The following is a 25,384-nucleotide window of genomic DNA, read 5'->3' on the forward strand; positions in this document are numbered from 1 at the left end:
ACAAAGGCATCCCCAAAGGACAAGTTGCACTGTTTGATGAACATTATTGGATGAGAGTTAAGCTAAGATTTAAAAAGTTCTGGGGCTGTCTCTGAGCATCAAATCCAGAGGAAGCCTGCATGATTCCCTGAGAATGGATACCTCCTACTTTGGTGTAGGGTGAAGGGAACACTAGCAGTAACTCCTATCACAAAATGTCACATGGCTCAGACAAAAAAGCCATCAAGAGGGCTTAATTAGGAGCAACAAATGGTCACAAGATGGTCTTAGGGCAGGGAAGTAATCTATCTACGTGACATTGATTGATGCTATTAGTTCTAAACAGCTTGACTCTAGAGGGACTGTTCTTCTTTGGTCACCTAGTTTTACAAGAATAGATGACTCCTGTCTATTACAATTTTTAACGCATTATTTGTTCACTGATGCCATAAATGTGCCTGGCATAGCAATTGGCCTTGGTATATTCAGTGACTGAAAGCAACAGTTGTTGCTCTAAGAAATGCAATGCTAAGCTAGGTCTGCCTGTAGCTGACAGCCATCAGCTTGCTCCTCAGGCAGGTTCTGTCTGGATGGAATGAAGGGCATGAAATACTGATGTGCTCTTCAAACGCTGCTTGTTAGCTTAGAGACAAGGTGTTGAATAGGTTTGTTCATGTATTGCAAACACGTTACTTAGCTGCCTTCATTTTAGCTTCAGAAGAACACGTGCAGAATACAGAATTGATTAAAAGAAATAAGAACTGTCTGCATAGAACTTACTCTTTCCTTACACAGGAGAATCAAGCACACGTTTTTATGTGAGTACCTCCAGGGTTGAAACTCAATCACCCAAATGTAATGAGCAGAGACATTACAATCAGTTCTAACTGTATCTTCATGCTGTGCTGAATAAGCCTGAGTCAGGATGTAAACCACTTTCTCTTTTTTTCTTCAGATGAAGCCATTAATGTTGTCAGCAAACCCAAAACCACTTCAGAAATATCAGTCAGTCCTTCTGAAGACCTGGAGCTGGTGTGTGAGGTGTCAGCTGCAAGCGGAGCTGTCGTATGGAAGAAAGATGAAACAGAGGTGAAGCAGGACCAGAGGACAACCATCATCTCCCAGGGGACGCACCGCAAGCTCATGGTCAAAAATGTGACCCTGAAAGACCAAGGGAACTACAGCTGTGAAACAAAAGATGACAAAGCAACATTCCAAGTGAAAGTCAGAGGTGAGAAAATGCTTGGAATCCCAGAGATAAAGGAACGCTTCATTTGGTGTGTCTTGCATTTGGAGGATCAACTGACAGCCTCTCTGGTGCAAAACATTTTGGCTATAGGACTTTCTTGGTCATCTAGTATCATAGCAACAATTTTCTACATGTGATTTACATCCAGGAATGAATTACTGCAACAAAGGGGAGTACAGCTGCGAGGCTGCTGGCTAGAAACTCACCTTCAAGATTCATGTAACTGGTAGGAAACACATTTTGGTTGATATTCTTTGATTATTCCCTAATCTGGCTGTGGAAATGTCTGTGTGAACGTGTCCTCTTTATTCTGCCATGAAACTGTTTTGAGAAGGATGAAAAGAAATGCTTACAAACGTGCAGCTAAAATGATTATTTGTTTTTAACAATATTTCATCCAGCTCTTCCCCTACAATTACTTTTATCATCAGCTGTCCATGGATGTCCAACTGTGATTTGTACAATGCGCAACACTGCTCTACCAGTTGATATTTCAACAGTACTATTTACACAGACGTCCTTTTCTGCTCCAAATCCACACCAGCCATGGGAGAGGGAGTAGGTGAGCATCTTCCTCCATTAGCTTGATCTAAATCTGACAGCTTCATCCAATCCAGGGCTTCTCCAAGACCTTTGAAAATTCTGTTACTGTTGAGGAGACAGCAGGCTTCTGGGCTTAGGTTAGAATATGGTGCCCTGTTGATGGGTCCTGAGAGTGTCCAAGCCTTACATGGAGAAAACCATCACTGCTCTTAAGATGTTTTGCAAGCAGGTGAAACTTGATTGAAGTGTGGCAGTGATGCTTTCTGAGATCTCTGGCCCCTAGTTTTTCTAGGCTTTTTGTTTGCCTCTTAAGATACAGTGAGCTGCTCTTAATTGTGGCTGTGTCCTTTGCCACGAGCATACCTCTGAGCACACGGTTATTTTGAGCTCCTCTTCTTCCAGTGGCTCGGATGAGCAATTCTGAGAGATATGCAGAATGGGGATGGCTGTGCTGCTGCTTCCTTTTCTGTCTTAGCTGTGGTTTTCCCTTGCAGGGCACAGTTCTCTGCCTGGGCCCAAGTCTGTGTGGGTCTCTCCATCCACAAAGCTGCTCACCGTGCAGGCGGCACAGGCTGAGAGGAGAGGCCAGAGCAGCTCTCCTGTTGCAACACGGAGCAGCAAGATACAAGTGGAGGAAGGGCCTGCAGCTGTCCTGAGGAACTTCAACGCAATCATTGATTTTCCATCTGAAAGATAAAGAAAGAGGAATTCCCTTTCCAGCCCCTACCATCATTGTTCGGATGATTTTTATTGGTTTATTTTTTGTCCATTATATCTTTGAGGATTCAACTAACACACACTTGCCCTATGGCCTCAGTGGAGCCACACAAGGTGCCTTTCCTTCCTGGTTGGGCAGGCAGTCACGAGATGCAGAAAGCCATGCTGGCGTCTATCCTGTTCTGTGCTGGCTGTACATGGAAATCTTGGGGTTTTCCAGATTTCAGGGCCATGTGCCTGAAACCAATTGTGCTTCTCCTGTAAGCAGAGCTGTTGGTCAGACTTGCTGGCACTAGAAATTAAAGGTGGCAGTGAGCTGAGGCCGAGGAGGTGTTAACGTAAGAGTCAGGGATGCTTTTGAGCTTCCCTTATAACTGTACGGTTCCTCAGAAAGCAGTTACGCCTGCCAGCTCCTTTCCTGTCCGGCTGTGGAGCCTTTGCTCACATGCTCCGAATCTTGCTTGAAATCATTGAGAGGAATGTAGCCAGCAGGACTTGAGGGCTGAGCTGTAGGAATGGAAGCATCCTCTGCTGTTTGAAACAGAGGGTGTTTCTAGGCTGTGTTTCAGCAGAAAGCAGGCAGTGGCGGGAACAGGCAACTATTGGCAAGGGCTCGGTGCAGCTCTTCCCTCATCCTGCACCACGACTGACAGCATGCTCTGTTTTCTCTCCAGACTGAGTTCTCCCAGTAAGAGGGCAGAGTCACCAGCTGGCAGTTGGCGTTCCTGCTTCTGCCTGGGCAAACCATCCCCTGTGGCCAAACACCAACTGCAGAGCAGTGCCAGGGAGCCCTCTGAAGCAGAAGTCGTGGTCCTGGCAGGTAAGGGTGCAAATCCAGCTTTCAAAACACTGCTTGTCAGCAACACAGGTAGAATTCATGCTTTCAGTGGGCTTGTACCTCCTTCTGTATTCCTGCATTCGAGCCCGTGCCTGACATCTTTGGTTGACTCCTGTCTTTCCCAGATGAGTCTCACAAGCTGCTTGAAACCTGCTTGACAGGCAGCACCAAGCCTTTGCCTCCTTGGACAGTGAAAGTTTGACGCTAAATGCTGTGTATCTACTCTTTCCAGGTGAATCGATCCCTTGCCAATACAGGAACCCACCAGCAAGTTGCAATGATGCACGTTGTGCTTCCATCAATGGAGTGCAGTTAGGATGCATGAGTCACTGCAGTTCCAAGGACAGCCTTCCACGCGACAGCAATGATGGAGAGAAGGATGTTTGACCTATTCAGTTTTGGGCCCCTCCCTGCAAGAAAACCTTGCGGTTCTGGAACGTCTTCAGCTACGAAGGTAGTGAGGGGTCTGGAGCACAAACCTTACGAGGAGCTGCTGAGGGAACTAGAATTGTTCAGCTTGGAAAAGAGCAGGCTCAGGGGAGACCTTATAACTCTCTATAACGTCCTGAAGGGAGGTTGTAGTGAGCTGGGGTTTGGCCTCTTCTCTCGTGTGATCAGTTATAGATCTAGAGGGAATGGTTTTAAGCTGTGCCAGGAAAGATTCAGGCTGGACATTAGGAAATATTACTTCCCCTAAAGGGTATTCAGGCATTGGATAGCACTGCCCAGGGAGGTGATGGAGTCACCGACCATGGGAGTGCTCAAGAAACGTTTGGATGTTGTGTTGAGAGGTATGATTTATCCGGGAAGTATTGGTAATGGTTGGACCAGATGATTTTGTAGGTCTTCTCCAACCTTGATAATTCTGTGATTCTGAGCTGAGAAACTTTTCTTGCTCAAGTCCAGCTTCCAAGCTTAACCACCTACAATGAAGTTGATGTTGTTTTTCTGGTAGCCCTCAAGACAGTGTCCGCATTTACCCAAAATCAGGAGGTAACCAGCTGCAGTGAAGTGAGCGATTTCAGTGCCTATTTCTGATGGTGGCAATGAGTTCAGAGGTCACACTTAATTGACGGTGCCTGTTTCCATTCTGACAAAGGATGTAGTTGCAGCTGACTTCCCGAGGCTGCCATACGAGGTGGTGACGCAGCCTCAGGCTTCTGCGTTTGCATGACTCCCACCTTTCCTTTCTGTGTCTTGCAGGTCAGCTGGTGCTGGAAGCGGCCGGTATCTGAGTAGGAATGAAGGTGAGTGCAGGAGCAGCTGCTGAGGGGAGGAAGGAAGTCCATGCTAATGAGCTCTGTAGCATCTGCGGGTACGGAACACGAGGAGGCAGCAGTGATGCAGGGGGCTCCCCAGCAGGAAGCTGTCTGATCCAAATGCTTGCTGAGATTTTGGAAGCCCAAACCCTTATGGTCTCTGTAAGGGTGGCTAGTAAAAAGATGTTAACCAAGATGGTGGTAAATAGTCAAAGATTATTAGCAAAGGAAAACTGACCAATGTTGATGCCTTGACCAGAAAGCTGAGGCAGTCTCAACTGGGGAGCAGTCTCCAAGAGATTCTGCCTTAGTGGTGGTCAGCGTTTAAATGAGGTGAGGTCTCAGAAGAGGTGCAGTCGAGGTCCACCCCTTCTGGGAGCACAGCTAGATTACTCTCACCTGTGCTCCCGCAGCTGGCCCAACACTTGCCTCAGCTGATTAATCAGAGGTTCAAGCTGTGATTTCCCATACAGTCTCTAAGCTGAAGGCAGCATCTCCTTGATCTGATGGTGGTGTGCCTGAGTGAGGGAGTGATCCAAGCTGGATGCAAAAGAGTCATCTTAATTTCTCTCCTATTTTACTTCAGATGACACCTATTGGGTGTTGGTTTCTTAAAATTTGGATCTAGGAGGTGGCCTCTCCCTTTGCTTCTGGTGAAAGCACAGAAGTGCAGCAGGAGTAGAAGACAAAGAGGTTTTCTTGGTGACAGCAACACCAATTATTTGATTCAAATGTAGAACTGTGATGAAGATGGTGAAGAACAGATCTGCCTCAAAGACATGCTTGATCACATAAGGAATGAGCATGTGATCCAAGACAGTCAGCGTGGCTTTAGCAGGGGAAGGCCATGCCTAACCAATCTGGTGGCCTTCTATGATGGAGTGACTGCATTTGTGGACAAAAGGAAGGTAACAGATTTCATTGACCTGGACTTGAGCAAGATCTTTGACATGGCCCTCCACCACATCCTTATCTCTAAACTGGAGGGATGTGGATTTGACAGGTGGACCACCTGGTGGATAAGGGATTGGTTGAAAGGCCACAGACAGAGGGTGGTGATTCATGGTTCTGTGTCCAGGTGGAGGCCAATAACAAGTGGTGTCATCCAGGAGTCTGTCTTGGGACCAGTGCTTTTTTACATGGTTATCAGTGACACCAATGATGCAATGGAGTGCACCCTCTGCTGTTTGCTGAGTGGTGGGGCTGATGCAGTGGAAGGAAGAGATGCCATTCAGAGGGAGCTCAACCGAGAGGTTGGCCTAGGTGAATCTAATGAGGTTGAACACAGCAAAGTGCAAGGTTTTGCACTTGGGCTGGAGGAATCCCAGGCATCTGTACAGCCTGGGAGGAGCAGTCCTTAAGAGAAGCCCCGCAGAGAAGGACCTGGGGGTCCTGGTGGATGAAAAACAGAACGTGAGCCATCAGCGTGCTCTTGCAGCTCAGAGAGCAAATGGTCCCCTGGGCTCCATCAGAAGAGGGGATGGCCAGCAGGGACAGGGAGGCGATTGATCTTCATGATCCTTGAGGTCCCTTCCAGCCCGGGCCATTCTATGATTCTGTGATTACACTCGCTGTCAGAAATAACGGCAGCTGTACAGAAGCTTGTTTTTTCTTTGTTTTTCTGGCTTTGAAGGAGAAGGGGTGGAGCAAGGGGAGACCCACTGGTCATTTGTCACCTCATGAACAGGATGGATTCTGCATTGACTGTGAAAAACCTGGGCTAGTAGCATGGGCATGTTTCAGGCTGGACTCTTCTTTTGCTGCTTGGTTTCCTTTTGGCTACAGGGAGACAGCTGTCTAAAGGTGTGTTTTCAAACCCACTCTCCAAAACCATGTTTCATTGTTGCAGGTGGTTCAGTGTGCTCTTGCAGTGCAGATGCTGTAGTTTGCTGTAGAATCTGAATGGTTTCTGTTCCTAGGAGAGGACTGGGAGGAGGTAGTGAGAAGAGAATTCAATGCCTAAGGGGAGGGGAGATCGGGGATTGGTGGGAGAGGGAGCCAATAGGAGGGAGAGAGGAGTTGGGCGCAGGGTGATGGTAACACCCCTTTGTGATGTCATAATGCCCCTTTGTGACGTCATAATGCTTCTTTGTGATGTCATAATGCCCTTTGTGATGTCATAATGCTCCTTTCTGACATCATGATGCCCCTTTCTGACGTCACGATGCCCCTTTGTGATGTCATAATGCCTCTTTGTGACGTCATAATGATCCTTTGTGACGTCACAATGCCCCTTTGTGATGTCATGATGCCCTTTGTGACGTCATAATGCTTATTTGTGATGTCATAATGCCCCTTTTTGACATTATAGTGCCCCTTTGTGACATCATAATGCTTATTTGTGACGTCATAATGCCCATTTGTGACATCATATCACCCCTTTGTGATGTCATACTGCCCCATATGAAGTCCAGGCAGAGTCAAAACTTACGGACCTGCACGAGGATCACTTTCAAGACAGTGGCTCTGTTGCTTCAAGCTTATTTGCTTCGTCCTGCCGCCACTCTATTACCAAGTATCAGCAACCTCTTGCATGATTGAACTTGCAAACGTTTGACACTAACCCTTGTGTTTCTGTGCCTTCCTAGATAATTCGAGCCCTTGTCAACCCCAAAGATCCAAACCAAGTAGTGATGTGCAGTGTGTTTCCATCAATGGAGAGTTCTTATTAAGCACAAATCGCTGCAATTCGGATGACAGCCTTCCACATGGTAACAGTGATGGACACAAGGGGCTCATCCACGTTCATGCTCTCATATCTCCTGGCTCTGCTGAAGCTCCTGACCTGAGCCTGCCAGACACAGCAGTCACCTGCCTGGATTGTGACCCAGCGCCTTTGCAGTGCTGCCCATCCCAAGCACAGCCCGAGTGCCCCAACAGCAGCACCACCATGCAGGAGCAGGGCAGCATCAGTGAGGTGAAGCTGAGCATCTTAGATGGGGACTTAGAGTCAGGCTGCCAGTCCCAGGCACCAGGCAGCAGCACCAGCTCTGAGCCACTCTCATCTTGACAAGAGGAGTCCTATCTTCACCCTTGACCTCTCAAGCCCTCCTGTCTTTTATTGAATAAAGTCACTCTCATGCTCAATCATCGCCTTGGCTGCATTCCGAGTCTTCATTCACAGGGACTGGGATGAATGCAACAAACAGCAAGGCAGCTCAGCTTGCAATGCTATGGCTGTGGGGTTCGTGCAGGCAGAGCTCTGGGTTCCCATTTTGCCTGGCTTTGGGATGTCAGCAGCAAGATCTCTACCATTTTGTATGGCAGCAAATAATCTCTAGCATCCAGGTTGCTGCTCATGATAATCCCAGTCTTCCTGGCTGTCGCTTTGTGATACCTTTCAAAGCCTTTTGATACTCTTTGATGCCTTGGCTGCTCCCTAACACCTCTGTCCTCCTGCCATGTTGACTCATGTCTCCCACTTTGAAGCTGGCTTTGCAGATCATCTCCAGCCCTGTCATCATCACGCTGCAGCAGGAGGTGCTCACCTGACCCAATGTCTGGCAGTACAGCTTGTTCTGCAGATGAGCAGCTGCCTCCTCATCTCTTCAGCTACAGTAGTTTTTCTCAGGGCAGTTAGATGCAGTCATGCTCCTCTGGATTTGGTGTGTTAAATCCATGCTGCATGGCAGCAGTCAGTGCAATACAAAGGTGTTCTGTGTGCCACAGCATTTCTCCAGGGGCTGCCAAAGGTAGAAGCACAACACAGCACCATCCTTCTGACAGTAATGTCTGTGAGTGTTAGACATGTGAGCACTGCATCATCCCCAGCGTGTCAGTGCTTTTCCACACCAACCTGACTCTCACACTCTGCACTGAATGTAACTCTGCTCTTGTGGAGACAAATGCTTTCTGTCACATCCTCCATCCCTGCAACCATTTGCCGGTAGGCAGCTCTTGCAGAAGAATCAAGCAGCAGAACCTTTTGCTCACCCTACAGCATGCAAATGCTATGAAAGCAGAAATAACCTGGCGTGCTCTGGGTCTGCAAGGCTGCACAGATGGGAGAGGTAGATTGTGTTTTTGCAGTGGAAGTTTCCAGTATTTTCAGTACATAGTGTAGGCCCTAACTGAATGTATAACCCTCTTGTAAAACAGCTGTATAAGTAGTTTTTCCACCAAGAAAGTTGCTGAACAGAGTTAAGTTCAGACTGGGGGCATTCTGACATGGGTAGAATTGAGACAAGCACAAGATAAATACGCAGGGTGGGTAGAGCCCAGCACAGCACAGAATGAATGTACTGACTGTTGGAAACATTGCCCTTCTCTGTCCGCAGAAAAGTACAAGGCAAACCTAAAAACAAGAGGTTGGTAATTGACCTTCTATGGAAATGAATCCTAGCAACAGTCTGGAGGAGCGTGTGAGCCTGAGATGCTCAACCAATGAGAGCCATGAGAGCATCACCTGCATTGGGTTTAGGGCATAGAACAGAATTAATGTCACTGACTGGTGTGCAATTTCTCCCTTGCCAACAGGGGATGTGCGCGCAGTATTGCAATAATGAATAAGCACTGCTGCTATCGCTGCCATCTTTGCCTAACTAGAAATCTTTGACTTTGAGAGTTTCTCACACAAGGGGAGAGGGTAAGAAAGTAAAGAGGCACAGAAAACTAAGGAAAACTGCTCTTCTTTATCTTATCTATAAAAATTGATACAATTGATGCTGTCGTGCATTTTTTTATTATTTTTAATTTTTTGCCAATGTCAGTTAGATTGTTTTAAAATATCCACACACCAAAATCTGACTACAAAGCAAATTTAATGAAAATGAAATGAAGGTGAGTTAGCGGAAAGCACAAGGCCATATTATATCAGGCTCTAGCAAATTTACAGGCAGTCACTGCACGAAGAGGTAGATCTGAGTTGCACATTATATGATTCCCACAAAGATTAATGAAATCTGAAGCTTTCAATATATTTCCCCTATAATCAAAAGAGAACGGATCCCCAGGGTCTGTCCCGCAGACGTCCTTTCCGTGGTCTCTGCTGCCACCTGCTGGCCAATACACGGAACTGCCACTGTTGGGCGTTTGGTGCCGCAGGAAGCACAACGCAGATCTGAGTTCTGACCGGTCTACGCAGCAAATCCGCCAATCTTTATTGTGATAAGCCCTCCACATGGCATTGCACACGCACTCGAACACGCAACAGGCATAGATTTCTCCTAACTCCTCGAGGAGCAGGCAAGCAGAACAACTGAGCGCAGCACTGCTTGTGATTGGGCCACCCCCATCATAGAGATGTGTGTTAGATCTTTTACCCACCCCTGGCTTTTTTGGCTACAAGGGCACACTGCTGGCTCATGGTCAATCTGTCGTCCACCAGGACGCCCAGGTCCCTCTCAGCAGAGCTCCTCTCCAGCAGCTCTTCTTTCTGCTTACACAAGGAAGATAGTCTTGTCAATGCAGAGAAATGAATCACAGAATCACAGAATGACCCGGGTTGGAAGGGACCCCAAGGATCATGAAGCTCCAGCCCCCCTGCCTGGAAGGGCCACCAAACTTCCATGTTTACTAATGAAATAAATGAAATAAATGACAAAATTTCCTTTCAGAGAGTTGCATTCACACCTTGACTTAGGTTTGTACAGCTTGGGCATTTGGTCAGACGTGTACTGAAGTCAGGTTTTTCTTTGATTGAGAAAGCATTGAACTAGTTCCTCATTGATGTACAGTTCCTTAGAAATGGAGTAGTCCCCACTTCAGACCAGCTCCTACTGGATCCCATTTCCTGAGAGTCCCCCAAGAAATTCTGGAGGAATCAGTTTGCTTTCTAATCTACCAACTGTCTGATACTTTCAACACCTTGAATAAATTGCCAGTTGCTGACTTGTTTCTTTTTGTAAATCTGTTGATGCACGCACAAAAAATGGATCAGAGCACGGGGTCTTATCTGGAGATGGGAAAACAATTGGATAAACAGAAAATTGTTATTTGCAAGTTTTGCAGATCTGTAAGTGGCTTTTCAAGAGATTGTACCACTTCTGCACATTGATTGTCTGACAGTTTCCCTATGATTTTACTTAAAAATGAAGAAGCAATGAAAAGCTCTGTGCTCTGTGGGTGTGCATGGCTGGCTCTGCCCTTCTCATAGAGGAGAAAATCAACATTTTCACCCCTGGTTCCTACACTTAGATAAAATCCCCTCCACTTACCTGCAATTTTCCTATGTGTGGAAACAGCCTGACCTCAGATGGGGTGAAGCAGCTTCTATTTGTCCTTTCCCATTATTGAGGGAATAATCTGTATTCTTTTATCGTAAGAAGAAAGGAAATTTTGGATGAGGGAAGTACCTACAACATGTAGAGACTCTTAGGAAACAGAAAAATAAAAATAATAAAAAAATAAAAACAGTATCACAAAGAAAATCTTGAAAAGAGCCAAATAATAAGGGAAAATAGCTGACTGCTGCAGGTGCACTTTGAAGACCCACAACAGAGGAAGCTGAGGTCTCTCCTTCTTGTCCCTTCACTGTTTCTCAGTGTGCCTCATTGTGCCCAGGCGATGGCTTTTTTTATTATTTTACTTCTGTTATTACAGCAATTCACCTGCCAAAGAATTTAATTTGCTATGGAACTATATAGAATATCAGAGGAAAGACAGTGACAGTGCATGGACCCCCTTCTCTCTCCTCCTGGTATCTACATGTGCTGGAGAACTTCGCTTTTACCATAATATGCCTTGAAAGTGTTTGCAGCCTCATGATCTTTCTGGCTCTGCACAAACCTGCCTTCTCCAAGAGATTTTACTTTGAGATGTTGATGGCAGCTTGTAGTTTCCCCTTTTGGGAACCCTACTTGTCCTGGGCATCCTGATGTCTGAGTGGAGTCAGTCCTTGCTCTACAGCATCTTTCAACACCAAATATGCTGACCCCACTGCCAAGAGAACATTTCCTTGTAAAAAGCAACACAAAGAATTGAAGTCAGGGGTCATATTTGATATGGTCAATAAATCCATCCCTGGCTAACTTTCTTTATTAAGTTTCAGACATTTTTAATGAAAGAGCTATAATCCCTGTAATAAATTTTCTCTTGGTTTTCTATGTATTCAGATCTTAGTCTATGAAGAAGTAAAAGTGAATACAACTGAATTTACCATTGAATTGTAATATTTATTTCTTCTTCTGGTAGTATGTAGCAAATCACCAGTGCCTTACTGACTTCCTTTACTGACTGTGTTGCTAAATATCCTAATGGAAATCTCTTTTATTTGTATTTCTTTCTACTTTCCCCTGTTAAGGATTTCATGGCTGCTCTCAGGTCACCGTGGAGCCTTTTGTACTCCAGGCTGAACAGCCCCAGCTCTTTCAGCCTGTCCTCATAGGAGAGGTGTTCCAGCCCTTGAATCAGTTCTATGGCATGTATCAGTGACCTGTCCATGCTCCAACAGGTCCATGTCTCTCCTGTACTGAGGACTCTGCATCTGGATGCAGTACTCCAGATGAGGCCTCATCAGCACAGAGTAGAGGGGCAGGATCGCCTCCTTTGCCCTGCTGGCCGTGCTTCTTTTGATGCAGCCCAGGATATGGTTAACTTTCTGTGCTGTGAGAGCACACTGCTGGCTCATGTTCAGCTTCCCACCAACAGGAACCCCAGGTATTTTTCGCCAGGACTTTGCTCAATCCTTTCAGGCATTTCCCTTCCACTGAAAGCTTGATCCAGGATCTTGCCTTGTTCATGTGCACGGTGCTTTCTCACTTCATTGTGTGCACGGTGATTTCCCAAATAAGTCCAGATTTGCAGCATTTCCTTTCCAAAAAGAATTGAAGGTGGGGAATAAAGTGGGGAGGAGAGAGATAGATTCCAGCTGTATCTGCTGATCCATCTTTGCCTCATAGCAGGAAATAATCAAACACCTGTCTTAGTTCCTGGTGCTGTTCAAAGAGGAGCTCCTCATGAAAGATGAATTTCTTCCTCAAGTTCTATTGATCACAATACCGGTCTGTTTATCAGTGTTCTGTTTTGGACCCCTCACTATAAGAAAGATATTGAGGCCCTAAATCTTGTCCAGTGAAAGGCAACAAAGCAGTGAAGGATCTGGAGCAAAATTAAGCTGGGCAGTTCTTTTTTTTTTTTTTGAGAACCAAAGCAATAATATTTTTATTTTATTTCTTTATTTATTGCTTACATCCCACTGAATGCAGCAAGAATATTCAGAAATATAAGTGTGAGGTGCCACTTCTCTCTTGCTGGTGCAAAAGCAGATCAAACCTCTGCACATCAGGAGCAAAAAGAGACAGATTTTGCAGAGCACTCCATAGCTGGGACTGCAGGAGGGCTCAGCCTGCTGTGCATAGCAAAGTTTCTCTTGTGTCCCTTGTCTCACTGCAGCTTTAAGGAATTCCCGAGGGGAGCTGCCTTAATAGCAAGTTGTACCACTTTTAAAGCTACATTTGTATCGCTCACACAGCAAGAGCTCTTGTCACATGGAAGCCATCGAATGAAAACACTGACGTGGCAAGAGAATAAGGCGAGATAATGAGAAATTAAGAGCATGAAAAGTAAATGCTCTAGAAAAGCTGACACTTCATAACACTTCAAGTGAACACTTGCCTGAATTTCAAAGTCGACCGATAAAAAATTATTTGCTTTTCTTATGTAACAGAAATAAAGAATTCTGTTTGGATAGGAAAAGATTCCAGTAGGCTGCAATTTACGTATGGATGCTCAATATTTAAGGAAATTGATTCTTTTACTTTGTAAAAGTGCTGTGCGTCACAGGGCAACCATGGGTCCTGTGATCCATCCTGCCCAGCCCCACAGCACGGGGCTCAGCTGTGACCCAGGAGCAGCCACCATCCTGTCCATGGCAGGGTGACCCTGCGCATGCCATCGTGCCCTCCACCAGGCCATGGAAACTGCATTTTCTTCTTCCCCCCCCCATCCCCAGAATGATAAAAGACAGACTCCATCAAGTCAATAGAGATGCTCCTGTTTCAAGGTGTGCAGAAATTCCCACCCTGCAGTGGTTTGAACAAGGACTGGTGACACGAAACAAACGGGGCTGCAGAAAGCAGAAAGAAATTGGTCTGTGCTTTATGGGGCACATCCTGGAGCTCCTCTGAGATCCGAGTTCAGCACCAATGGGATCATGCAGAGAAATCCTTAAGTCCGAGTTCAAAAGTCGTTTCTTCAGTGACCAAAGGGAAGTGAGAGCGCATAAGGAGAGAATACCACTCCCAGGGCTCAACGCAGCCATTCCCCTGCAGCATTTGAAGCACGGACTCAGATGTGAATGATCCAAATCCTTTATTACAAGTTCTCACATCCATTATAAACCTTCACAAGTTTTTGTTTTCTAACATATCCAATCAGAGCCGTGAGTCCCTTCTTCTCCTTCCAGAGGTGTCCTTGGTTCTCAGGCTGTTGATCTGGCTCCACAGCTGCTGCTCTGAACAGCTTTTCTTGTATTCCCACATTCCCCCACGAGCCCAGCGCGGGGCAGGGCAGGATGGAGCAGGGGATGCTCCAAGGGACCACAGGAGAGGTAGAAGAAAGCTCCAGTGTGAGACCAGGGCCTCGTCGGCCCCCTGAGCAGAGAAACGTGAGCAGGGCAGCTGGAGAGGCTGCGTCCTCATTGACACTCCTGGGCTGAGCCTTCAGCCTTCTGAAGGGCTCCAGCCATGCACCATCGTTCTCTGTAGGATTGTCCTTCAGGTGTGCAGCCGTGGGGGAGTCGTGCAGGATCAGGGTCCAACCCGTCCACACTCCGCTCCTGGCACAACCATCTCCATCCTCACCCATCTGCAGCCCTTCCCCACCCCACTGCAGAGCAAAGTGGGTACCCAGGGAAGAGCAGAGGGTCAGCAGACGTTGCAGTTGGGATTCAGAGATCTCTGCAGGGAAGCTCAGGGTGAGCCAGGTCAGATGCGCAGCTCCGGCTGCTGCACAAACAAAAGAGAGTGGATTTCAGAGTCTTGCTGCCAAAATGCTCCCCAAGAACAGCAGGGGATGCCCAGCGCCAGGGAAGAGGGGACCCTGCATGGGGATATCCCAGAGAGCGGGCAGGGGACAGACTAAGACAGCAAGGTGAGAGGAAGGCACTGAGGGACCAGAAAGCTGCAAGATCCCCTCTGCCCTCTTCGCCCTCCAGGCTCCTGGCCCCACTCAGTGCAAACCCACCCAGGCCCAGGGATGACAAGTCAACACAGGGCACTCTCACCTCCTGCAGGATCTGGGGAGCACCAAGCCCGAGGCTCACCTGGAGGCAGTGAAGATGTGCTTGGAGTTGGTGCAGATGGCGTTGATGGGGCTGCCCTTTGATCTCCCCAACTGGGCCGAAGTTATCCATGTTCCAGACTTTGATCACGCCTCCTTGGTACGCACTCAACAACATGGGGCAGCCAGGGATGAAGGCCAGGGTACAGACCCAATCTTTGTGTGCTCTTGGGATTTGCTGTAGGTACATGGCAGAGCAGAGATCACAATCAGCCTCATGCACTCAGCTGCAGGGCTGCAGATCATCCACTGCTGCCCCAGAGTCAATCCAAATCACCAAGCTGGACGCAAGACTTGGGGCCTGAATCCTCTTCTCAGAGAGTAACATAGCAACTGATGCTCCAAGCCTATGTCCCAAGGGGAAGTGGCAGTTCTGGGTGCCCTTCAGTACACACCCATAGGCACACAGAGCCACTTGGCACACACACTGCCAGATCCCCAGGCTGCCTTTCCAGGATAGCAGGACCTAGACCAGGTCCCTCAGCCTTCCTCCTTCCACACTTCCACATACCCTCGATCACAATTCCACATACCCTCTATTACACTTCCACATACCCTCAGTTACACTTTCTTATACCATCAGAACAGTTTGTCCCATTCAAACACCTTTAATACCATATAACGTTCCCTTAGCAATCCGTATTGTTCAGTTATAAACAAAAAGTTACTTTCTCTTTAACCCTTTTTCCTTTGTACATGATTCCACTATTTATACCCTCAATTAATGATTCATATTGCATGTGATGTTATGATGTGGAATATGGACAGCAACAGCACAAAACCATGACACAGTGTTACCGACCCAACAGGCTCCGACCTTAGAGCCGCTCAGGGCTTTGCATGCAGATCTCAGCAAGGAGGCTCCCACCTCCGTCTTCGGCACTCCATGGGAAGATTGTCGGGGTCACTGAGCTGCAGCAGTACAACAGGGCTGGCAAAAATGTTCTTGGTTGGTGTGAGAGAACCTGAGCTGGGGCTCATCCAAGGAGATTCAGCGATCACAGGGTGGGTGCTTGACAGGAGCGTCTTCTCCTTTCTTTCCTTCTCTGGGCTCTCAGGAATGACATGTCCTGTGGGCTCTGTAGCACTGCTGGCCGTGTCCCTGCTAGTGCAGCTTGGTTGTTCTTGGTGATGTCAGGCCCCTGTGCTGGGGCTCAGCCTACACTCATGCTCACCATGGGCAGTGAGAGTGTGCTGCTGAGGTCTGAGGTCCTCCTGTTCTCCCTCAGGCATCATCTGAAGTGCGAGAAGGTTCCATCCGCCTCTTCATGGATGTGATGGATGCTGTGCTGTGGTCTCAGAAGGGAAGCATGAAGAAGATCGTGCGCAGGGCCCTGCACCCTCTGCTCTTTCACATGAGTGACGAGACCCTGAGCGTAGCACAGGTACGAATTTCAGAGCTGAGCAGTGTGCAGGCAGTGGTGTGCTGACAGTTCAGCTGTGATGCGCAATTGAGAGCAAGTTCAGCAAGCATTCAGACACTGGGATGTGTGTCTGTGTGTGTGGTGCCATGTCCCTGCATCTGTTGTTCTGCAGGCATCTGGGGAAGCCCTTGTGTCCTGTGCAAAGTTCCTGAAGTGGAAAGAGCTCAAGCAGCAGACCCAGCAGAAGAACACAGTGGGGATCATGAAGTGTTTGGTGAGGACAATCTCACAGCCCCCACCTTTTTGCTGGGGGAAAGGGGATGCTGGAGGAGGGGTTGCAGCAGCAGCTGTGGCTGCTCTGCAAGCCCCATGCTCTTGTTCTCTTCTTCAGCTGCAGCAGGACAGAAAGGGAGTGGAAGGGTACCTGCAGCAGAGCCTGCCATACCTGGAGGATTCTCAGGCCTCCTTGCGATGCGAGGCTGTCAGATTCATTGGTGAGCCCAACCCCTGCGTCCCTCTTTGGGCCCTGCCCTGGCAGGAAGGCACAGCCCTGAAGCCCCCAGGTACAGCCTGCCCATGCCGGTAGCCACAGTGGGTGCCTTGCTCAGGTCCCCCCTCAGGTGCCGTCCCTGCCTGCAGCATGGAAGGGGAAGCAGCTGGGCTGGCGGGGTTGGGGTCTGAGCTTCTGGCAGCATGTTGGGGAGTGGGTGTCTGACAGAGCTCTTTCCCTAGGGCTGATTGGGAAGCACGCCAGGGAGCAGAGTGAGGAGATGCTGAATGAACTCTGCAGTGGTGAGTGAGGGCAGTGCTGTGTGTGTTGGGGCTGGGGGCAGAGCTGGGCAGCATGCAGCTGTGCTTTGCCCTGCTGCAAGGAAATGCTGCAGGGGCAGAGGAGCATTCATGGCAGTCCTGAGCAGTGTCTTCCACTGACCCGTCAGTCTCCCGTGCTCCTCCTGGCCAGGAAAAGCAAGGAGTGGGGCTGGCAAGGCCCAGAGTGGAAGCTGGTGGCTCTCTGTAGACTGGGGGTCTCATCTCTGCTCTGTTTCCTTCTGTTGCAGCCCTTCAGCCTTTGGAAGATGACCCCCATCTGACAGTCTGTTCTATGGCATCTGAGACCATCCAGAAGCTGAGACACCAAAGGCAGAAGGCGGCACCAGCACGGAGAAGGCTCCCAGCACTTTTCCGCTGGTCCTGCATAGCCTTCTGAGGGATAATTCTTGTTCATTAACGTTGCTAGGACACCTGTACAGCAACGTTGCTGGGACATGTGTTCCTGTCACGCAAGACAGACCCCCTGAACAACAGCGGGAGCCTTGGAGCACAGACATCTTGGAAGAAAGAACAGGAACCAAGCTGGTTAGAACTGGGTCTGTAGTTAGCGATTAATTAAATTGAAAAGCACAATTGAAAGCCTTTGGAAGGAAGATCTGGAGAATATGACCACTAGAGAGCGGCACGTATGCACACAGATGCAGAACTGATCATAATTACACTGACTAAATTGTAACTCCTCATATGAGTTCTTGGAACTTAAACAAGCAAGCAGAAAAGTTGTGGTTTATTCTAGCTTTTGCAAAGCCGGAATGCTGGGCAGCAAAGCTCCTGCTTGCTTATGGTGCTGTGTGCCTGGACATAAGTGTCATGTGGAAAAAGACAAAGAAACACATTTTCTTTGCCTATGTCTTGGAGAGCCAGGAATCCAGAATTCAAGATCTTTGCTTTTGAGTTTGCAATTCAAAACCGGATTAGAAAGGATTCTGCAAGCTTTCTTTGATGACATTAGACTCTTCATTAACAACAATACTGTTTCTAATACTACTAATAACAGCAACACAACAACAAAATAATGGAAGATGAAGGAAGACATGGGGACAAGAGTCACTGGAGGAAATTTCTCCTTTGAACTGAATTGGTGTTAGTGTCCCCGTGCACAAGAACCAAGGAGAGAGCAAGCATGTTTTGTACTCTTCAGAATGCAGTGTGGTTCATCTTATTGTCATCCAAATGAGACCGGGATTTCACTGCATTGTTGGAAATGGGAAAACAGTGCCAAAGTTGCATGTTTTGAAGCGGAAAAATAGTAATTTTAAAAACCCACAGCAATAGAGTAGAGAAGATCACCAGCAAAGCCTGTATCACTTGACCTCAGAGTAAAAGCAACAGTCAACCAAAGAAGCGGATGCTGATCCATTTCATGCACTTTTGTAAGGATGTGAAAGCGAGCAGACTTACCTGAAGGTGGTGTAACGTTAGTGGTAAACATCACCAAGCTCCCTCCAAAAGTGGACTTGACCTTTTGTCTCTGCGACCATCTACATACAGAGGGAGCTACTGGAGAGCTGTGCTCGGATCCTTCAGTTTTCATGTCTCTTACCATCTCTCTTCCAGGAGATCTTGCGAAGAAAGGCTTTTCCTGTGAGGATGAAACACAGATAGGAAATGTTACATCTAGTTTTGCTGTGGGAGTTTACCTCTGTGTGTGACACATTCATTCTTCTGACAGCTGCTAACACTCAGTTTATTAATAAAAATCATACCTTTATTACTTTGTGCCTTGCAGATTAATCTGAATGTAAGAAAATTGGGTTGACTTTGTTTGCTTCGCTCGACACTGGCCACATCAAGATAACAAAGGACATTGTTTTCAAGAATAATTGCAGCTATCTTCCAGTTGGCTTGTGCTTCTGTGTTTCTGAGAAACACCATCTAGCAATTTCTTTTTCTTCTTTTTTTGCATGAGTCCTGGATGCTGGTGTGTGTTGTGCTCTGTTGTTTGCTGACCAGCAGGTGAGAGGACTGTGTTTTGTGTTGGGTGTTGAGTTTTGTCTATCTCAGGGGCCATCCAATTGGATCCATCCTCTTTTTGCAGTGCTTAGGGACAGTTAATTTGCTGTTGCCTGGAGCTATGTGTGAAGTGCAGGACTAGAAGCTGTGATCGCTGAATCTCCTTGGATGAGCCCCAGCTCAGGTTCTCTCACACCAACCAAGAACATTTTTGCCAGCCCTGTTGTATTGCTGCAGCTCAGTGACCCCGACAATCTTCCCATGGAGTGCCGAAGACGGAGGTGGGAGCCTCCTTGCTGAGATCTGCATGCAAAGCCCTGAGCGGCTCTAAGGTCGGAGCCTGTTGGGTCGGTAACACTGTGTCATGGTTTTGTGCTGTTGCTGTCCATATTCCACATCATAACATCACATGCAGTATGAATCATTAATTGAGGGTATAAATAGTGGAATCATGTACAAAGGAAAAAGGGTTAAAGAGAAAGTAACTTTTTGTTTATAACTGAACAATACGGATTGCTAAGGGAACGTTATATGGTATTAAAGGTGTTTGAATGGGACAAACTGTTCTGATGGTATAAGAAAGTGTAACTGAGGGTATGTGGAAGTGTAATAGAGGGTATGTGGAATTGTGATCGAGGGTATGTGGAAGTGTGGAAGGAGGAAGGCTGAGGGACCTGGTCTAGGTCCTGCTATCCTGGAAAGGCAGCCTGGGGATCTGGCAGTGTGTGTGCCAAGTGGCTCTGTGTGCCTATGGTGTGTACTGAAGGGCACCCAGAACTGCCACTTCCCCTTGGGACATAGGCTTGGAGCATCAGTTGCTATGTTACTCTCTGAGAAGAGGATTCAGGCCCCAAGTCTTGCGTCCAGCTTGGTGATTTGGATTGACTCTGGGGCAGCAGTGGATGATCTGCAGCCCTGCAGCTGAGTGCATGAGGCTGATTGTGATCTCTGCTCTGCCATGTACCTACAGCAAATCCCAAGAGCACACAAAGATTGGGTCTGTACCCTGGCCTTCATCCCTGGCTGCCCCATGTTGTTGAGTGCGTACCAAGGAGGCATGATCAAAGTCTGGAACATGGATAACTTCGGCCCAGTTGGGGAGATCAAAGGGCAGCCCCATCAACGCCATCTGCACCAACTCCAAGCACATCTTCACTGCCTCCAGGTGAGCCTCGGGCTTGGTGCTCCCCAGATCCTGCAGGAGGTGAGAGTGCCCTGTGTTGACTTGTCATCCCTGAGCCTGGAGGGCGAAGAGGGCAGAGGGGATCTTGCAGCTTTCTGGTCCCTCAGTGCCTTCCTCTCACCTTGCTGTCTTAGTCTGTCCCCTGCCCGCTCTCTGGGATATCCCCATGCAGGGTCCCCTCTTCCCTGGCGCTGGGCATCCCCTGCTGTTCTTGGGGAGCATTTTGGCAGCAAGACTCTGAAATCCACTCTCTTTTGTTTGTGCAGCAGCCGGAGCTGCGCATCTGACCTGGCTCACCCTGAGCTTCCCTGCAGAGATCTCTGAATCCCAACTGCAACGTCTGCTGACCCTCTGCTCTTCCCTGGGTACCCACTTTGCTCTGCAGTGGGGTGGGGAAGGGCTGCAGATGGGTGAGGATGGAGATGGTTGTGCCAGGAGCGGAGTGTGGACGGGTTGGACCCTGATCCTGCACGACTCCCCCACGGCTGCACACCTGAAGGACAATCCTACAGAGAACGATGGTGCATGGCTGGAGCCCTTCAGAAGGCTGAAGGCTCAGCCCAGGAGTGTCAATGAGGACGCAGCCTCTCCAGCTGCCCTGCTCACGTTTCTCTGCTCAGGGGGCCGACGAGGCCCTGGTCTCACACTGGAGCTTTCTTCTACCTCTCCTGTGGTCCCTTGGAGCATCCCCTGCTCCATCCTGCCCTGCCCCACGCTGGGCTCGTGGGGGAATGTGGGAATACAAGAAAAGCTGTTCAGAGCAGCAGCTGTGGAGCCAGATCAACAGCCTGAGAACCAAGGACACCTCTGGAAGGAGAAGAAGGGACTCACGGCTCTGATTGGATATGTTAGAAAAAAAAAAATTTGTGAAGGTTTATAATGGATGTGAGAACTTGTAATAAAGGATTTGGATCATTCACATCTGAGTCCGTGCTTCAAATGCTGCAGGGGAATGGCTGCGTTGAGCCCTGGGAGTGGTATTCTCTCCTTATGCGCTCTCACTTCCCTTTGGTCACTGAAGAAACGACTTTTGAACTCGGACTTAAGGATTTCTCTGCATGATCCCATTGGTGCTGAACTCGGATCTCAGAGGAGCTCCAGGATGTGCCCCATAAAGCACAGACCAATTTCTTTCTGCTTTCTGCAGCCCCGTTTGTTTCGTGTCACCAGTCCTTGTTCAAACCACTGCAGGGTGGGAATTTCTGCACACCTTGAAACAGGAGCATCTCTATTGACTTGATGGAGTCTGTCTTTTATCATTCTGGGGATGGGGGGGGGAAGAAGAAAATGCAGTTTCCATGGCCTGGTGGAGGGCACGATGGCATGCGCAGGGTCACCCTGCCATGGACAGGATGGTGGCTGCTCCTGGGTCACAGCTGAGCCCCGTGCTGTGGGGCTGGGCAGGATGGATCACAGGACCCATGGTTGCCCTGTGACGCACAGCACTTTTACAAAGTAAAAGAATCAATTTCCTTAAATATTGAGCATCCATACGTAAATTGCAGCCTAGTGGAATCTTTTCCTATCCAAACAGAATTCTTTATCTATTTCTGTTACATAAGAAAAGCAAATAATTTTTTATCGGTCGACTTTGAAATTCAGGCAAGTGTTCACTTGAAGTGTTATGAAGTGTCAGCTTTTCTAGAGCATTTACTTTTCATGCTCTTAATTTCTCATTATCTCGCCTTATTCTCTTGCCACGTCAGTGTTTTCATTCGATGGCTTCCATGTGACAAGAGCTCTTGCTGTGTGAGCGATACAAATGTAGCTTTAAAAGTGGTACAACTTGCTATTAAGGCAGCTCCCCTCGGGAATTCCTTAAAGCTGCAGTGAGACAAGGGACACAAGAGAAACTTTGCTATGCACAGCAGGCTGAGCCCTCCTGCAGTCCCAGCTATGGAGTGCTCTGCACAATCTGTCTCTTTTTGCTCCTGATGTGCAGAGGTTTGATCTGCTTTTGCACCAGCAAGAGAGAAGTGGCACCTCACACTTATATTTCTGAATATTCTTGCTGCATTCAGTGGGATGTAAGCAATAAATAAAGAAATAAAATAAAAATATTATTGCTTTGGTTCTCAAAAAAAAAAAAAAAGAACTGCCCAGCTTAATTTTGCTCCAGATCCTTCACTGCTTTGTTGCCTCTCACTGGACAAGATTTAGGGCCTCAATATCTTTCTTATAGTGAGGGGTCCAAAACAGAACACTGATAAACAGACCGGTACTGTGATCAATAAAACTTGAGGAAGAAATTCATCTTTCATGAGGAGCTCCTCTTTGAACAGCACCAGGAACTAAGACAGGTGTTTGATTATTTCCTGCTATGAGGCAAAGATGGATCAGCAGATACAGCTGGAATCTATCTCTCTCCTCCCCACTTTATTCCCCACCTTCAATTCTTTTTGGAAAGGAAATGCTGCAAATCTGGACTTATTTGGGAAATCACCGTGCACACAATGAAGTGAGAAAGCACCGTGCACATGAACAAGGCAAGATCCTGGATCAAGCTTTCAGTGGAAGGGAAATGCCTGAAAGGATTGAGCAAAGTCCTGGCGAAAAATACCTGGGGTTCCTGTTGGTGGGAAGCTGAACATGAGCCAGCAGTGTGCTCTCACAGCACAGAAAGTTAACCATATCCTGGGCTGCATCAAAAGAAGCACGGCCAGCAGGGCAAAGGAGGCGATCCTGCCCCTCTACTCTGTGCTGATGAGGCCTCATCTGGAGTACTGCATCCAGATGCAGAGTCCTCAGTACAGGAGAGACATGGACCTGTTGGAGCATGGACAGGTCACTGATACATGCCATAGAACTGATTCAAGGGCTGGAACACCTCTCCTATGAGGACAGGCTGAAAGAGCTGGGGCTGTTCAGCCTGGAGTACAAAAGGCTCCACGGTGACCTGAGAGCAGCCATTAAATCCTTAACAGGGGAAAGTAGAAAGAAATACAAATAAAAGAGATTTCCATTAGGATATTTAGCAACACAGTCAGTAAGGGAAGTCAGTAAGGCACAGATGATTTGCTACATACTACCAGAAGAAGAAATAAATATTACAATTCAATGGTAAATTCAGTTGTATTCACTTTTACTTCTTCATAGACTAAGATCTGAATACATAGAAAACCAAGAGAAAATTTATTACAGGGATTATAGCTCTTTCATTAAAAATGTCTGAAACTTAAAGAAAGTCAGCCAGGGATGGATTTATTGACCATATCAAATATGACCCCTGACTTCAATTCTTTGTGTTGCTTTTTACAAGGAAATGTTCTCTTGGCAGTGGGGTCAGCATATTTGGTGTTGAAAGATGCTGTAGAGCAAGGACTGACTCCACTCAGACATCAGGATGCCCAGGACAAGTAGGGTTCCCAAAAGGGGAAACTACAAGCTGCCATCAACATCTCAAAGTAAAATCTCTTGGAGAAGGCAGGTTTGTGCAGAGCCAGAAAGATCATGAGGCTGCAAACACTTTCAAGGCATATTATGGTAAAAGCGAAGTTCTCCAGCACATGTAGATACCAGGAGGAGAGAGAAGGGGGTCCATGCACTGTCACTGTCTTTCCTCTGATATTCTATATAGTTCCATAGCAAATTAAATTCTTTGGCAGGTGAATTGCTGTAATAACAGAAGTAAAATAATAAAAAAAGCTATCGCCTGGGCACAATGAGGCACACTGAGAAACAGTGAAGGGACAAGAAGGAGAGACCTCAGCTTCCTCTGTTGTGGGTCTTCAAAGTGCACCTGCAGCAGTCAGCTATTTTCCCTTATTATTTGGCTCTTTTCAAGATTTTCTTTGTGATACTGTTTTTATTTTTTTATTATTTTTATTTTTCTGTTTCCTAAGAGTCTCTACATGTTGTAGGTACTTCCCTCATCCAAAATTTCCTTTCTTCTTACGATAAAAGAATACAGATTATTCCCTCAATAATGGGAAAGGACAAATAGAAGCTGCTTCACCCCATCTGAGGTCAGGCTGTTTCCACACATAGGAAAATTGCAGGTAAGTGGAGGGGATTTTATCTAAGTGTAGGAGCCAGGGGTGAAAATGTTGATTTTCTCCTCTATGAGAAGGGCAGAGCCAGCCATGCACACCCACAGAGCACAGAGCTTTTCATTGCTTCTTCATTTTTAAGTAAAATCATAGGGAAACTGTCAGACAATCAATGTGCAGAAGTGGTACAATCTCTTGAAAAGCCACTTACAGATCTGCAAAACTTGCAAATAACAATTTTCTGTTTATCCAATTGTTTTCCCATCTCCAGATAAGACCCCGTGCTCTGATCCATTTTTTGTGCGTGCATCAACAGATTTACAAAAAGAAACAAGTCAGCAACTGGCAATTTATTCAAGGTGTTGAAAGTATCAGACAGTTGGTAGATTAGAAAGCAAACTGATTCCTCCAGAATTTCTTGGGGGACTCTCAGGAAATGGGATCCAGTAGGAGCTGGTCTGAAGTGGGGACTACTCCATTTCTAAGGAACTGTACATCAATGAGGAACTAGTTCAATGCTTTCTCAATCAAAGAAAAACCTGACTTCAGTACACGTCTGACCAAATGCCCAAGCTGTACAAACCTAAGTCAAGGTGTGAATGCAACTCTCTGAAAGGAAATTTTGTCATTTATTTCATTTATTTCATTAGTAAACATGGAAGTTTGGTGGCCCTTCCAGGCAGGGGGGCTGGAGCTTCATGATCCTTGGGGTCCCTTCCAACCCGGGTCATTCTGTGATTCTGTGATTCATTTCTCTGCATTGACAAGACTATCTTCCTTGTGTAAGCAGAAAGAAGAGCTGCTGGAGAGGAGCTCTGCTGAGAGGGACCTGGGCGTCCTGGTGGACGACAGATGAGCCAGCAGTGTGCCCTTGTAGCCAAAAAAGCCAGGGGTGGGTAAAAGATCTAACACACATCTCTATGATGGGGGTGGCCCAATCACAAGCAGTGCTGCGCTCAGTTGTTCTGCTTGCCTGCTCCTCGAGGAGTTAGGAGAAATCTATGCCTGTTGCGTGTTCGAGTGCGTGTGCAATGCCATGTGGAGGGCTTATCGCAATAAAGATTGGCGGATTTGCTGCGTAGACCGGTCAGAACTCAGATCTGCGTTGTGCTTCCTGTGGCACCAAACGCCCAACAGTGGCAGTTCCGTGTATTGGCCAGCAGGTGGCAGCAGAGACCACGGAAAGGACGTCTGCGGGACAGACCCTGGGGATCCGTTCTCTTTTGATTATAGGGGAAATATATTGAAAGCTTCAGATTTC

The 25,384-nt window shown here is 47.4% G+C and overlaps 1 protein-coding gene and 2 long non-coding RNA genes across 3 annotated transcripts; 2 read left to right on the forward strand and 1 right to left on the reverse strand.

Moving 5' to 3' along the window:
• Positions 1-13,817: 13,817 nt before the first annotated feature.
• LOC146757611 (uncharacterized) lies at positions 13,818-15,652 on the reverse strand. Its single transcript, XR_014936100.1, has 3 exons — positions 15,621-15,652; positions 14,787-14,981; positions 13,818-14,469 (listed from the first exon to the last, which is right to left on the reverse strand). It is a non-coding gene; the product is annotated as an uncharacterized LOC146757611 (long non-coding RNA).
• Positions 15,653-15,875: 223 nt separating this feature from the next.
• LOC146757612 (maestro heat-like repeat-containing protein family member 7) lies at positions 15,876-18,709 on the forward strand. The gene is made up of 5 exons (XM_085520742.1): positions 15,876-16,188; positions 16,340-16,441; positions 16,559-16,661; positions 16,900-16,959; positions 17,226-18,709. The coding sequence occupies exons 1-5, from the start codon at positions 16,072-16,074 to the stop codon at positions 17,372-17,374; spliced, it is 531 nt and encodes a 176-aa protein (XP_085376868.1). The 5' UTR covers positions 15,876-16,071; the 3' UTR covers positions 17,375-18,709.
• A 542-nt stretch (positions 18,710-19,251) lies between these two features.
• LOC146757613 (uncharacterized) lies at positions 19,252-22,211 on the forward strand. The gene is made up of 3 exons (XR_014936101.1): positions 19,252-19,283; positions 19,922-20,116; positions 20,401-22,211. It is a non-coding gene; the product is annotated as an uncharacterized LOC146757613 (long non-coding RNA).
• Positions 22,212-25,384: the final 3,173 nt, after the last annotated feature.

Source organism: Coturnix japonica, chromosome 20 (assembly GCF_054131305.1).
Source record: "Coturnix japonica strain WE chromosome 20, WE-NBRP24, whole genome shotgun sequence".
Classification (NCBI taxonomy): domain Eukaryota; kingdom Metazoa; phylum Chordata; class Aves; order Galliformes; family Phasianidae; genus Coturnix; species Coturnix japonica.

Bases quoted from the DNA above. Each gene is read 5' to 3' on its own strand.
- LOC146757612 (XM_085520742.1), top strand. From the start codon at position 16,072: ATGGATGTGATGGATGCTGTGCTGTGGTCTCAGAAGGGAAGCATGAAG. The intron at 16,442-16,558 runs GTGAGGACAATC...TCTCTTCTTCAG, and splicing joins TGGGGATCATGAAGTGTTTG to CTGCAGCAGGACAGAAAGGG. The intron at 16,662-16,899 runs GTGAGCCCAACC...CTCTTTCCCTAG, and splicing joins CGAGGCTGTCAGATTCATTG to GGCTGATTGGGAAGCACGCC.